Source organism: Pristis pectinata, chromosome 14 (genome assembly GCF_009764475.1).
Source record: "Pristis pectinata isolate sPriPec2 chromosome 14, sPriPec2.1.pri, whole genome shotgun sequence".
NCBI lineage: Eukaryota > Metazoa > Chordata > Chondrichthyes > Rhinopristiformes > Pristidae > Pristis > Pristis pectinata.
In genome coordinates, this window is record NC_067418.1 from 5316477 (window position 1) to 5330218 (window position 13742).

Here is a 13742-nt window from a genome sequence, read left to right on the forward strand (position 1 = left end):
GGGGGGGGGGGGGGACCTCTTGTTTCCCTGTAAATGTCTCCTGCGTATCTCTGATTGGCTGGGATCCAAGAAAGACCCCACTACTAATGCTAAAAGTTGCATGATAGAACAAAGAACAGTACAGCACAGGAACAGGCCCTTCAGCCCACAATGTCTATGCCAAACACGATGCCAAATTAAACTCAATCTCTTCTGCCTGTAAATGATCCACATCCCTCCACTCCCTGCATGCTCATGTGTCTATCTAAAAGCCTCTTAAACACCCCTATCATATCTGCCTCCACCACCACCCCTGACAGCCCATTCCAGGCACCCACCACTCTCTGTGTATAAAAGCAAACTTACCCTGCACATCTCTTCTAGACTTTCCCCCTCTCAACATAAATGCATCTCCTCCAGTACTTGTCATTTTTACCCTGGGAAAAGGATTCTGACTGTCTACCCTATCTATGTCTCTCATAACTTTATAAACTTCCATCAGGTAGCCCCTCAGCCTCCGCTGCTCTGGAGAAAACAGCCCAAGTTTGTCTAACCTCTCATTATAGCTCATACTCTCTAATCCAGGCAGCATCCTGGTGAACCTCTTCTGCGCCCTCTCCACATCCTTCCTATAATGGGGTAACCAGAACTGCACAGAACTAGTGTGGCCTAACTAAAGTTTTATACAGCTGCAACATGACTTCCTGACTCTTATACCCAATGCCCTGACCAATGAAGGCCAGCGTGCCGTACACCTTCCTTAGCACACTGTCTACTTGCAAGGTCCTTCCACTGGGAAGCCGGAGAGTGTGACACCGAATTTGGTGCAAAAAGAAATCATCCAAATCGACTTACGTCATATCCGTTGTTGCGAATTCCGCGACGTGACTTCTCCCTGGTGACCAGCAAATCCATCTCGGTCCCTCCCGGACTTGGGCTGTTTAGAGACTGCCTACTCCTGTACACAGTGTTCTTCACCTGGGACTGTCTGCATGGATTCCACAAACATTCCAAAACAAAAGAGGAATTAGAGTCATAGAGTCATACAGCACGGAAACAGGCCCTTCGGTCCAACTGGTCCATGCCAAACAAGTCACCCATCTAAGCTGGTCCCATTTGCCCGCGTTTGGCCCATATCCCCCTAAACCTTTCCTATCCCTGTACCTATCCAAGTGACTTTTAACAAAATTAACAAAATCGCAGCAGAATGTACAACAGAGGAACGTTGTCATTTGGAATGAAGAATCACCTAGCAACTGGTTTCTGCTCTGTAGGAATTGAGCAATATGTGTTGTGAGTCATGTGCTCACTGGGGATCTTGGCAAGGGCTGCATCCAACCGCTGAGATGCTCTCTCCACCTCTCTTCGAGTCGACCTAAGGAAGCACATGGATTAGAGAGCAATCCAGAGATCATAACCTTAGCGGCTCTGTTCCTTAGACCGTAGATACCCATATTCCCTCAGCAGAACCTCTTTCACAGTCCTACCTCAATCACTGGTATCTACATGGTGGATCTCCATGTTCCTCTCTGTACAATAGGTGTGCATCAAGAGTGAAGGCCATGGTAGAATATTGGCAAAATAACAAGAAAGAGAGATTTGGAAGAGTTGTTGTTTAGACTGGAGGGAGGTGCAGAGTGGAACTCCCCAGGGTTCAGTACAAGAAGCACTGCTGCTCTTAATATAGTAGTCACTTAGGAGTACAGGGCACAATTTTGCAGATGACCTAAGACTGGTGGGCAGTGAACTGTAAGAACAGCAATAGACATTAAGGAGATACAGAGAGGTTGGTGGGATGATACCGCAGTCTGTTTGCTTGTCCTCCCTTTAGCCTCTCATTTCATTCACACAAACTGTAAGAGTATACCTTCTGGACAAATGCAAAACCTACTCCAACACCATCTTCTGGATCCCCCTAATGGCCACTTTCATAGTCACACCCTGGCGCCCTGTCCGCTGACTCTGGTAATTAACCGAAGATTCAAGAACAGCGACTTCCCTTCAACCGTTTGGTTCTTGAACCAACCAGCACAACCCCAATCACTGCCTCAGCATAGCAACACTGTGACTACTTTGATCACTCCCACACTATCACTGATATGTCAGTCCTCGGCCTGCTCCACTGCCAGGAGAATTCCAAGTGCAAACTGGAGGAACAGCACCTCATTTTCCATCTTGGAACCTTGCAGCCTAACGGCATGAACATTGAATTCTCCCACTTTAAGTAATCCCCACCCCACCATGTTTCTTCTCTTCCCTTTCCTAGCCTCTTTTTTTTCTGCCTCTTTTTCCCTCTCTCTCCTTACCTTTGACCCATCTCCCAGTGGGTCTGCTCTCCCCTCCTCCCTCGCACCTGCCTATCGCTATCTCTTAACTGCATCTACCTATCACCACCTTGTGCCCACCCCGCCTCCCCTCTTCTGTCCACCTATCACTGCTCTGCTTTTCCCTCCTATATATCGGGCTTCCCCTTCTCCTATCTTCAGTCCTGAAGAAGGGTCCTGACCCGAAACGTTGACCGCCTGCTTTTCTCCACGGATGCTGCCTGGCCTGCTGAGTTCCTCCAGCATCTCAGTGTTTTTCACCTTGCACTAAAATGGACTTTGTTTTTTCTTTGTTCTAATTGTGTTCTTTCTTATAAAAATTGAGTTTAATTTATGTTTTTCTTGTGAATGTTGTGTATCTGATGCTATGTGCCTGTGATGCTGCTGCAAGTTTTTCATTGCCCCTGTGCACACTTGGACAATAAATTCAACTTTGACTTGACTTTGACTTTAAAGGCTATGATAGTCTTCTGAGGCACCTGCCCTGCTTTCTCCATCACAACATAATTAGCAGCTATGTTTTTCATTTGGCTATTTATACTTACAATTTGGCCCATATCCTTCTAAACCTTTCCTATCCATGTACCTGTCCAAATGTGTTTTAAAAGCTGTAATTGTCCCCGTCTACCACAGCTTGTTCCATGTACCCATCACCCTCTATGTGAAAAACTTGCCCCTCAGGTCCCCTTTTAATCTTTCCCCTCTCACCTTAAACCTATGCCCTCTAGTTTTAGGGTCTGCGACCCTGGGGAAAACACCCACGTTATCTACGCCCCTCATGGTTTTATACACTTTTCACCCATCAGCCTCGTCTGCTCCAGGGAAAATAGCCACAGCCTATCACTGAATGATCCTGGACACAGCGGGCCATTCAACCCACGTGCCTGTTCTAACCCTTTTGGAGACCATCCATGAACTGAATGAATGACTTTCCCAGGGATGGATCTAATTGATGATAAAGAAAAACAATCAAAGGAAGTTGTTTTAAGAGGAGCTGCACACAAAATGTCGCCACTCTCTGGCACAATTTTCTTTTACTTCACAGTGCGTTGCTTCAGGAAGGCTGACAGTATTGACATGGATGCCTGACACCCTGGCCGTTCCCTTTCCTCTCTTCTACCTTCTGGGAGAAGATACAGGAGCTTGAAAGCCCAGACATCCAGACTGAAGAACAGCTTCTTCCCCACTGCTGTCAGACGTCTGAACCAATCACCTCTCTCACATCCCCTTCCCAGTAGGGCTGCCATGATCCCCAACCCTTAACTCTACCCCTTCCATTACTGTAGCTTAAACATTTCCTTTTGTACTACCTCAGTTTGCATTTCTATACATTGCGCCATTCTGTTGTTTTTGCGCTCGTCACTGTATTTATTATTACCATGTACACTGTCTACCCTCTGAGTTACGAGCAAGGAATTTCATTGAATCATGGTGTATATGACAATAAACTGAACTGGTTGACTGGTTGCATCACGGTCTGGTACGGCAATTCGAATGTGCAGGAATGTAAGAAGCTGCAGAGAGTAGTAGATTCAGACCAATACATCATGGGCACATCCGGCAGAGGTTGTGGGGGCAGATACATTAGGGACATTTAAGAGACTCTTAGACAGACACATGAATGATAGAAAAGAAGGGGGTGATGTGGGAGGGAAGGGTTAGATAGATCTCAGAGCAGGATAACATGCCGGCACAACATTGTGGGCCGAAGGGCCTGTACTGTGCTGTAGTGTTCTATGTTCTATGACCACCTTGCACCACAATGGACTTTTTTATGTTCTAATTGTGTTCTTTCTTGTATAATTCGTGTTTAATTTATGTTTCTCTTGTGAATTTTGTGTCTCTAATGCCATGTGCCTGTGATGCTGCTGCAGGTAAGCTTTTCACTGCATCTGTGCATTCACGGATTTTTGTACATGAAAATAAACTCAGCTTTGACTAATCTAAAATAAGCTAACTAATCTAATCTGATTGCACCAGCCTTCCCGACCCGCTGAGTTCCTCCAGAATTTTGTTTGCTGCTCCAGATTCCAGCATCTGCAGTCTCTTGTGTCCTCTCTGAAAAGCAGTCAAGTTCGGATTAACTCGAGGTCATTGAATTTCCCCGCCCCGATCCCAGATAGCTCACCTTCCACTGTCCTTACCTGTTTCTGGCTTCGGAGAACGTGGACGATCCCCGGACCTCGGTCTCCAACGCGCGACTGACCTCCATCTGCCCCTTCTCGTAGATCTTCCTCTGCTGCTCCAAGCCTGGCTGACTGTTCTCCACCTCGGGGAAGTCATAATAGCCTTTCCTCTTCGCCTTCAGGCGGAGCTTGTTTCGATAGTGCTCAATGTCAGATTTCTGCTTCAGGGCTTTGTTCACCTAGTGAGGACAAAAAAGAAAGAACTTCATCTCCCGGTGGCCAACCACTTCAATTCCACTTTCCATTCCCACATGGACATGTCTGTCCACGGCCTCCTCTACTGCCACATTGAGGCCAGATGCAGGTTGGGGGAGCACCAGCTCATATTCCGCCTTAGAAGTCTCCAACCTGACGGCACCAACATCGATTTCTCTAACTTCCGGTAACCACCCCCCCCCCCTGCTTTCCCTCATTCATGTGGCCCCTTCACCCCTTCTCTTACCCCTCCCCCGCCTCATGACCTGCCCACCTCCTTCCCTTTATTCCGTGGTCCACTGTCCTCTCCTGTCAGATTCCTTCTTCTTCAGACCTTTGCCTCTTCCACCGATCACCCCCCAGCTTCTCACATCGCTCCCTTTTACCCCCTACCCTCCCCCACCCACCTACCTTCCCCCCCTCACCTGGACTCACCAGTCACCCGCCGGCTTGTGCTCCTCCCCCTCCCCCCCCCCCACCCTTTTATTCTGGCTTCTGCCCTCTTCCTTTCCAGTCCTGATGAAGGTTCTCGACCCGAAATGTCTGACTGTTCATTTCCCTCCACAGATGCTGCCTGACCTGCTGAGTTCCTCCGGCATTTTGTGTGTGTTGCTCAGAATCCAGCATCTGCAGAACCTCTTGTGTCTCTGATTTCATTTCCACACTGCCTCTTAAGGATTTGAAATGTCTTAAAAGTACATTGCAACCAATGAAAACTGTTTTAGAAGTGTAGCCACAATTGTAAGTAGCTAATTTGTGAAGAGCAACCTCCCCACAGATAATGACAATGACAAGACAGAGGAAAACTCCAATTGTCCGGCATGGTTGGGTGATACCAGACTGGTAGATTTTCTGGAACTTTGAATGCTATTCCTATTAATTAGTCAACACATTTTAAATTCACGTTCATTAGAGGTTGCCCAATATTATAATAAGTTTTCCAGTGAAGCAGGAAGTTTAAAGGAAGCGTAAGAACCGGGGCCTGAGTGAGTGGAAGGGGAACACAGCCAACAGGTTCAAGAAGAGCGACTTCCCTTCAACCATTCGGTTCTTGAACCAACCATCACAACCCTAATCACTGCCTCAGTATAGCAACACTATGACCACTTTGATAACTTTGCACTAAAAGGGACTTTTGTTTTTTTTTGTTCTAATTGTGTTCTTTCTTGTAAAAATTGTTTATAATTTATGTTTATGTTTTTCTTGCGAATGCTGCCAATATAATACCATGTGCCCGTGATGTTGCTGCAAGTAAGTTTCTCATTGTCCCTGTGCATACATAGGACACTACAACACAGTTCAGGCCCTTCGGCCCACAATCTTGTGCCAACATTTTATCCTGCTCTAAGATCTATCCAACCCTTCCCTCCCACATAGCTCCCCATTTCTCTATCATTTGTATGTCTATCTAAGAGTCTCTTAAATGTCCCTAATGTATCTGCCCCCACCACTTCTGCCGGCAGTGCGTTCCACGCACCCACCACTCTCTGTGTAAAAAACTTACCTCTGACATCCCCCTTTTCCCTTCCTCCAATCACCTTAAAATTATGTCCCCTCGTGTTAGTCATTGTCGCCCTGGGAAAAAGTCTCTCACTGTCCACTCGATCTATGCCTCTTATCATCTTGTACACCACGTGTGCATATGATAATGAACTCAACTTTGACATCAGGTGATGTGCCTTATGTTGAACTATTGGCATTTCCGAATATTTGGATAGCGGATTATTGGAATTGATACCGTAACTTCTTTGCAGTTTGTGAGGAATACATATCAGCCAGGCAGCAAGGAGAACACCACTGCTCTTGTTTGAAATGCTCTCATGGGATCTTTTACGTTCAGCTGAGAATATAGAGAACATGGGACTTTATTCATTGGAGCGTAGGAGAATGAAGGGTGACCTTATAGAGGTGTATAAAATCATGAAGGGCACAGATAGGGTGAATGCACTCAGCCTTTGTCCCAGGGTTGGGGAATCAAGAACTAGAGGGCATGGGTTTAAGGTGAGAGGGGAAAGATTTAATAGAAATCCGAGGGGCAACTTTGGGTGGTCAGTATATGGAAATGAGCTGCCAGATAAAGTGGTTGAAGTTAACTACATATGAAAGGTACTTGGACAGGTACGTGGATAGAGGGATATGGGCCAAACGCAAGCAAATGGGACTAGCTTCGATGGGAATCTTGGTCAGCATGGACCAGTTGGGCCAAAGGGCCTGTTTCTGTGCTGTATGACTCTGTGATCTCCGAGTTTAATGTCCTTTCAAAAGAAGGCACCTTTGACAGTTCAGCCCTGACTCAGCACTGCACCAGAGTGTGGGTCTAGATTTTGGAGTTCGTCCTGGGACCTGAACTTAGTGGTGAAGTGATGGAGAGAGCAAGAAAGGGAGGGTGGAAGGGAGGGAGGGAGTGAGAGAGAAAGAGGAGAGAGAGACAGAGAGAGAGACAGAGATAGAGAGGAGAGGAGAGAGAGAGAGAGAGGAGAGGAGAGATAGAGAGAGAGAGAGAGAGAAAGAGAAACTCTTGCAATTATTTTCTGGAGTAAACATAAATTCTGAGAACATCTATATAATAGAATCATTACGGACTAACCCAGGAGCTGAGATCCCTCATCCCTGGAACCATTACAGTAAACCTCTTCTGTGTCTCCATGTATATTTTCACACCCTCCCAGTGTGAGGGTGTTACTGGAGGGGGGTCTGGAACTCTCGGTCTGAAAGGTTGGTAGGACCTGGAGCATCCTGGGCGTCCGACAACAAGACTCACCTCAACCTGCCAGCTCCTGACCCTCCCACCGCATCACCTGATCACAAGGCATCTCCAGGGCCCAGAGTACCACTGGTGCCTGGATGAGCCACAACTTGCCGGGGTGCAGATTGAGAGCTGGGGAGCAGGGTTAGGCTGGCCAGCTCTCTTTTGGTCAGAAGGAACATTATGGGCCAAATGGCCTTCTTGGCTGTTAATTTCTGCCAGAGAGGCGGTGTCTGCAAACAACTCTTTGTGCTTCTCCTAAAAGCATCACGAGGCAGTGAGGAGGACCAGAATCTACTACTTAATAAGAAAAATAGATAGGGCTGGGGAGAGACAGAGAGAGCGAGAGAGAAAGCAAGCGAGAGAGATAAACAGACAGAGAGTGAGAGAGGAGGAGAGAAATAATTGGCAATAGATAGGGAAGGGTACAGGTAATAGAGAGAACGAGAAACAGGGAAATGGGGCTACAGAGACTGAGAGCATGAGCGAGAGAGAAATGATAATAGATAGAGAAGTAATAGAAAAAGAGATAATAGTGAGGGAGGAATAGAGAGTAAAAGAGAGATATTGGGCTGTAGAGAGAAAGAGATAAAGAGGGTATTAGAAAAAGAGAGATAGGAAGCAAATGAGGGAGAGAGAGAGCAGGGGCGAGTATGAGGGAGAAATATTGGGCAATAGAGAATATTGAGTAATAGAGAAAGAGAGATAGAAGGTAATAGGGAGAGGTCTGAAGAAAGAAAGAGAGAACAATAGAGAGCAAGGTGGAGACACGCAATGTCTTATAATGGGAAGAGTGGAAATAACAGGTAAAGACGATAAGATAGAGAGGGGAAAAACAGAGAAAGACACACACACAACAAAAGAGAATGCATTATGCACCGAGAGAGAGGTGAGAGGCCAACACAGGAGAGATGGGGAAAGCGAAAGGGCTGTTTCATGAGCTGTCCAAAAGGCACCTAAGCAGTGTTTGTCATTCTGACGCACCGTTTGTGAGTCGCCCTGTTTTCTATTCCTTATGTTCTTCGAACCCAACGTGCTTTGGGAGAAGCCTCAGAGCTGCCACAGAGAGTTCCAAATCATTTTTGGCAATCTGACATCTTCCAGAAGTTGTGTTTGTGCTCAGCACTTGTTACATTTTGTGGGACTTCACTGAGCATTATTATGTTTCAACTGCTGTTTATCCAACATCACTGACTGCATTTCAGCTGGTATATAGGTAGGTGGTATAGAAGTAAAATATATCCTTGCAGCATCCCTCAACAGCTTTTTTTATTGATGTGTGCATCTGTTCGCGGCTTTTGTGAAAAGGAAATTGGGTTGACCAAATTTGTTGGAGGGTGGATAAAGGGGAACCAGTAGATGTAGTGTATTTGGATTTCCAGAAGGCACTTGTTAAGCTGACCCATAAAAGGTCACTACTTGAGAAAAGGTTGTCTGTCTTTGAGTTCAAGAGTCAGGAATTTATGTTGCAGCTTTATAAAGCTCTCGTTAGGCCACTTCTGGAGTACTGCATTCAGTTCTGGTCTCCCCATTATAGGAAGGATGTCGAGGCTTTGGAGAGGGTGCAGAAGAGGTTCACCAGGATGCTGCCTGGATTAGAGGGCATGTGCTCTAAGAAGAGGTTCAACAAGCATGGGTTGTTTTCTCTAGAGTGGCAGAGGCTGAGGGAAGACCTGATAGAAGTTTATAAGATTATGAGAGGCATAGACAGAGTAGACAGCAGGTATCTTTTTTCCAGGGTTGAAATGTCTAACATTAGAAGGCAATGTATTTAAGGTGAGAGAGGGAAGTTCAAAGGTGGTGTGTGGGGCAAGGATTTTTTTACAGAGAGCGCGGTGGGTGCCTGGAATGTGCGGTCAGGGGTGGTGGTGGAGGCAGATATGATAGAGATATTTAAGAGGCTCTTAGACAGGCACATTAATATGCAGATAATGGAGGGATACGGACCGTGTGCAGGCAGAAGGGATTAGGTGTCATTAGGTTAATTAGTTTGGCACAACATTGTAGGCAGAAGGGGCAGTTCCTGTGCTGTGCTGTTCGATGTTCCATGTTTTCAGGTGAGACTCAAGGGGTAACATCCACTCAGCTCATTAAATTATGGAAGTGCTGGACTCAGGTAAACCCACATCTGATCTCCAGCATGGTCCATGCCTTTACACTGCTGTGGTGAGACACAGCAGTCCAGATCACACTGGCACACCCATTGCAGGCACCGGGTGATTCTCCACTGAACCACAGGCCAGCTGTCAGGAACACCCATTCCCTATCTAGACTGACATGGGTGCAGAGAAACAAAGGACTGAAGATGCTGGAATCCAGATGAAAAACACCATGATGCTGGAGGAACTCAGCAGGCCAGGCAGCATCCGTGGAGAAAAGCAGGCGGTCAACGTTTCGGGTCAGGACCCTTCTTCAGGACTGAAGATAGGAAAAGGGGAAGCCCAATATATAGGAGGGTGACAGGGGTGCAGTACTGAGGGGTTAATGCACTCTCAGAGAGAGATGTCTTCTGGGCAAGATGTCAAACCATTCTGCTCCATCAACTTTTGTGTGCCAATTGTTGTTGAAACCCCTCCTGGCTCCATGTCCTTCTGAGATCCGGCTTTGCATATTCTCAGATACTGTTAGTGCGCAGAAGATTTTGGGATTAGTTTTCAACTATCTTAACCTTCACATATTGCAATAACATGCTCATGGTTTCAGGTATTGGAATGATCCATCATCCCTTGGCTGGTTGTATTGAGGACGACAGCTCCAGTCCACAGATGGGATCAGTGGACAGGGTACGTGGGCACAGTGGGAGGTGGGACAGATCAGCAAGCAGCAGGTAGTGCTGCTGCCTCCCAGCTCCAGTGGCCTGGGTTCAATCCTCACCTCAGGTGCTGTGTATTTGAATGGTGTCATGACAACAACCCTTCCCTCAATGTCAGCAAAACAAAAGAGCTGGTCATTGACTTCAGGAAAGGGGGCGGTGCACACGCACCTGTCTACACCAATGGTGCTGAGGTCGAGAGGGTTGAGAGCTTCAAGTTCCTGGGAGTGAACATCACCAAAAGCCTGTCCTGGTCCAACCACGTAGACTTCATGACCAAGAAAGCTCACCAGCGCCTCTAACTTCCTCAGGAGGCTAAAAAATTTGGCATGCGCCCTTTGACACTCACCAATTTTTATCGATGCACCATAGAAAGCATCTTATCTGGATGTATCACGGCTTGGTACGGGCAACTGCTTCTGCCCGGGACCACAGACACTGCAGAGAGTTGTGGACACAGCTCAGCACATCACGGAAACCAGCCTCCTCTCCATGGACTCTGTCTATGCCCCTCACTGCCTTGGTGAAGCAGCCAACATAATCAAAGACCCCACCCACCCGGGACATTCTCTCTTCTCCCCTCTCCCATCGGGCAGAATATACAGGAGCCTGAGGGCACGTACCACCGGGCTCAAGGACAGCTTCTTTCCCACTGTGATAAGACTATTGAACAGTTACCTTTTACGATGAGATGGACGCTTGACCTCACAATCTACCTTGTTTGACCTTGCACCTTATTGTCTACCTGCAATGCACTTCCCTGTACCTGTGACACTTTACTCTGTATACTGTTATTGTTTTTACCCTGTACTACCTCAATGCACTGTGTAATGAATTGACCTGTACGATCGGTATGCAAGACAAGTTTTTCACTGTACCTCAGTACAAGTGACAATAATAAACCAACACCAATACCAAAGTGTGGAGTTTGCATGTTCTCCCTGCGTCTGTGTGGGCTTCCCCCGCTGCACTGGATTCCTCCCACATGTAAAAGACGTGGGGGTCGGTAGATTAATTGGTCACTGTAAATTACCCCCGAATGTGCGGGTGAGTGGGAGAATCTGCGGAGAGTTGATGGGAATGTGGGGAGAATAAAATGGCATTAGTGCCAAGTGGATACTTGATGATCAGCACGTCAGTGGGCTGAAGTGCCTGTTTCCATGGTGTATGACTGTATCCATAACCAGGAAGGACTTAATTCCCTAAGAGTTCAGTAAATCTGGAGGGGATAGATTTAAGGACTAGAGGGGCAGTGGTTAGCATAACACTATTACAGCGCCAGCGACCCGGGTTCAATTCCCGCCGCTGTCGATCAGGAGTTCTCCCTGTGTCTGTGTGGGTTTCCTCCGGGCGCTCCGGTTTCCTCCCACATTCCAAAGACCTGCGGGTTAGGAAGTTGTGGGCGTGCTATGTTGGCGCCAGAAGCGTGGCGACACTTGCGGGCTGCCCCCAGAACACTCTACACAAAAGATGCACTTCACTGTGTGTTTCGATGTACATGTGACTAATAAAGATATCTTTTTTCACTCAACGAGTGGCGAGGTGGGGTCAGAAACCCTCACCATATTTAAGAAGTCTCTGGACGAGTGCTGGAGGAGCTGTGGCTGCAGGGCTATGGGGTGGAGAGTTGGGGAACTGCATGAACCTAACCCATCTTTGACCAGCATGGGCAATTTGGGGCCGAATGCCCTCCCTCCACACCGTAAATTGCGATGATAGACAACTCCCTTGGCAGGATCCCACTGCACACCTTTACCTGAGGGTAAGGGGGAATCATTGGACTTACCTCCCCATTGACAGCCGCCATCTCTGGGCTCTTCTCTGAGCCGGACTGCGCGTAACCAGGGTGTGCGGTCAGCGGCTTGATGGACAGGAGCTGAACAGACCCCGAGGGTGTGTCAAACGGATCGTCCGACGTCTTGGAGACATGTTCAAACAGCGTGGCGCTCTCTTCCTCATCACTGACGGGGACTGGTGGTCGGCAGGCAACGTACGTCAGATCATGACAAAGAAAAGACAACACAACGGTCAAAAGGGTCAAGACTTTCTGGCAACAAATCACTCGGAGGTCCTCTCTCTCCAGTGAAAGCAAGCTATCACCAACGTCCCCAATGCCTTAAGGAAGGAACATTCAATGTGTAAAGCCAATAATGAATCCAGAAGTGTTTTGGTAGGTTAACATGGAACATAGGACAGTACAACACAGGAAAAGGCCCTTCGACCCACAATGTATGTGCCGACCATGATTCCAAATTAAACTGCGCATCTGCCTGCACGAAGTCTGTATCTGTCCATTCCCTGCCTCTTCCATATTCCTGTCTAAATGCCTCTTAAACGTTGCTGTCGTATCTTCTTCCACCATTTCCCCTTGGCAGCTCGTTCCAGGCACCTACCACTCTGTGTTAAAAAAAAATGTTTCATAAATCTCCTTTAAATTTTCCCCGCTCTCACCTTAAACCTATGCCCTGCAGTATTTGACATTTCCATCCCAGGAAAAAAAGATTCTGATTGTCAACCCTATCTCTGCCTCTCATAATTTTGTAAACTTCTATCAGGTTTCTAACTTCTATCTTCTATCACCCATCAACCTATCGATGCTCCAGAGAAAATAACCCAACTTTGTCCAACCTCTCATAGCTAGTACTCTCCAATCCAGGCAGCATCCTGGTGAACTTCTTCTGCACCCTCTCCAAATTCCTTTCTGTAATGGGGCGACCAGAACTACACACAGAACTCCACATGTGGCCTCATCAAAGTTTATACAGCTGCCGACAAGATATCAGGCAAATATCCAGGAAGGCGAGACCAGTGATGCGTCATTGCTTGACCACTCTGGCACCTACTGATGCAGCAGTTAGCACTGCATCCTCACAGCTCCAGCAACCCCGGTTTAAATCTGACCTCAGGTGTTGTGTGAATGGAGCTTGCACGTTCTCCCTGTGACTGCGTGGGTTTCCTCTGGGTGCTCCGGTTTCCTTGCTAGGTTAATTGGCTACTGTAAATTGCTCCAGTAGAGGGGAGTGGGAGAAGATGAACCTTTGATCTCTTACCTGCATCTACCTATCACCACCCTGTGCCCACCCCACCTCCCCTCTTTTGTCCACCTATCACTGCTCTGCTTTTCCCTCCTATATATTGGGCTTCCCCTTTTCCTATCTTCAGTCCTGAAGAAGGGTCCTGACCCGAAATGCTGACGGTCTGCTTTTCTCCACGGATGCTGCCTGGCCTGCTGAGTTCCTCCAGCATCATTGTGTTTTTCATCTAGATTCCAGCATCTACAGTCCTTTGTTTCTCCTGAACCTTTGATCTCCCAATCTACCTCGTTGTGGCCCTTGCACTTTATTTGTCTACCTGCACTGCACTTTCTCTGTAGCTGCAACACTATATTCTGCATTCTGTTCTTTTTTCTCTTTTGCACTACCTCGATGTACTTATGCATGGAATGATCTGTCTGGATGGCATGTAAACAAAGCTTTTCATTGTATCTCAGTACATGTGAC

General features: G+C 47.2%; 1 protein-coding gene across 3 annotated transcripts in view; it reads right to left on the reverse strand.

Annotated features, from left to right (window-relative positions):
- The window catches only part of kiaa1549la (KIAA1549-like a), a 266633-nt gene that overhangs the window by 45141 nt on the left and 207750 nt on the right, over positions 1–13742 (reverse strand). For all 3 annotated transcript variants that reach the window (XR_007957416.1, XM_052029051.1, XM_052029050.1), the window contains 3 exons: positions 12029–12213; positions 4448–4668; positions 835–967 (listed from right to left, as the gene is read on the reverse strand). Coding sequence is in view for 2 of the 3 variants with exons in the window: in XM_052029051.1 (XP_051885011.1) it covers positions 835–967; positions 4448–4668; positions 12029–12213 (539 nt within the window). In the remaining variant the exon portion in view is untranslated. The remainder of the gene's footprint in view (positions 1–834; positions 968–4447; positions 4669–12028; positions 12214–13742) is intronic.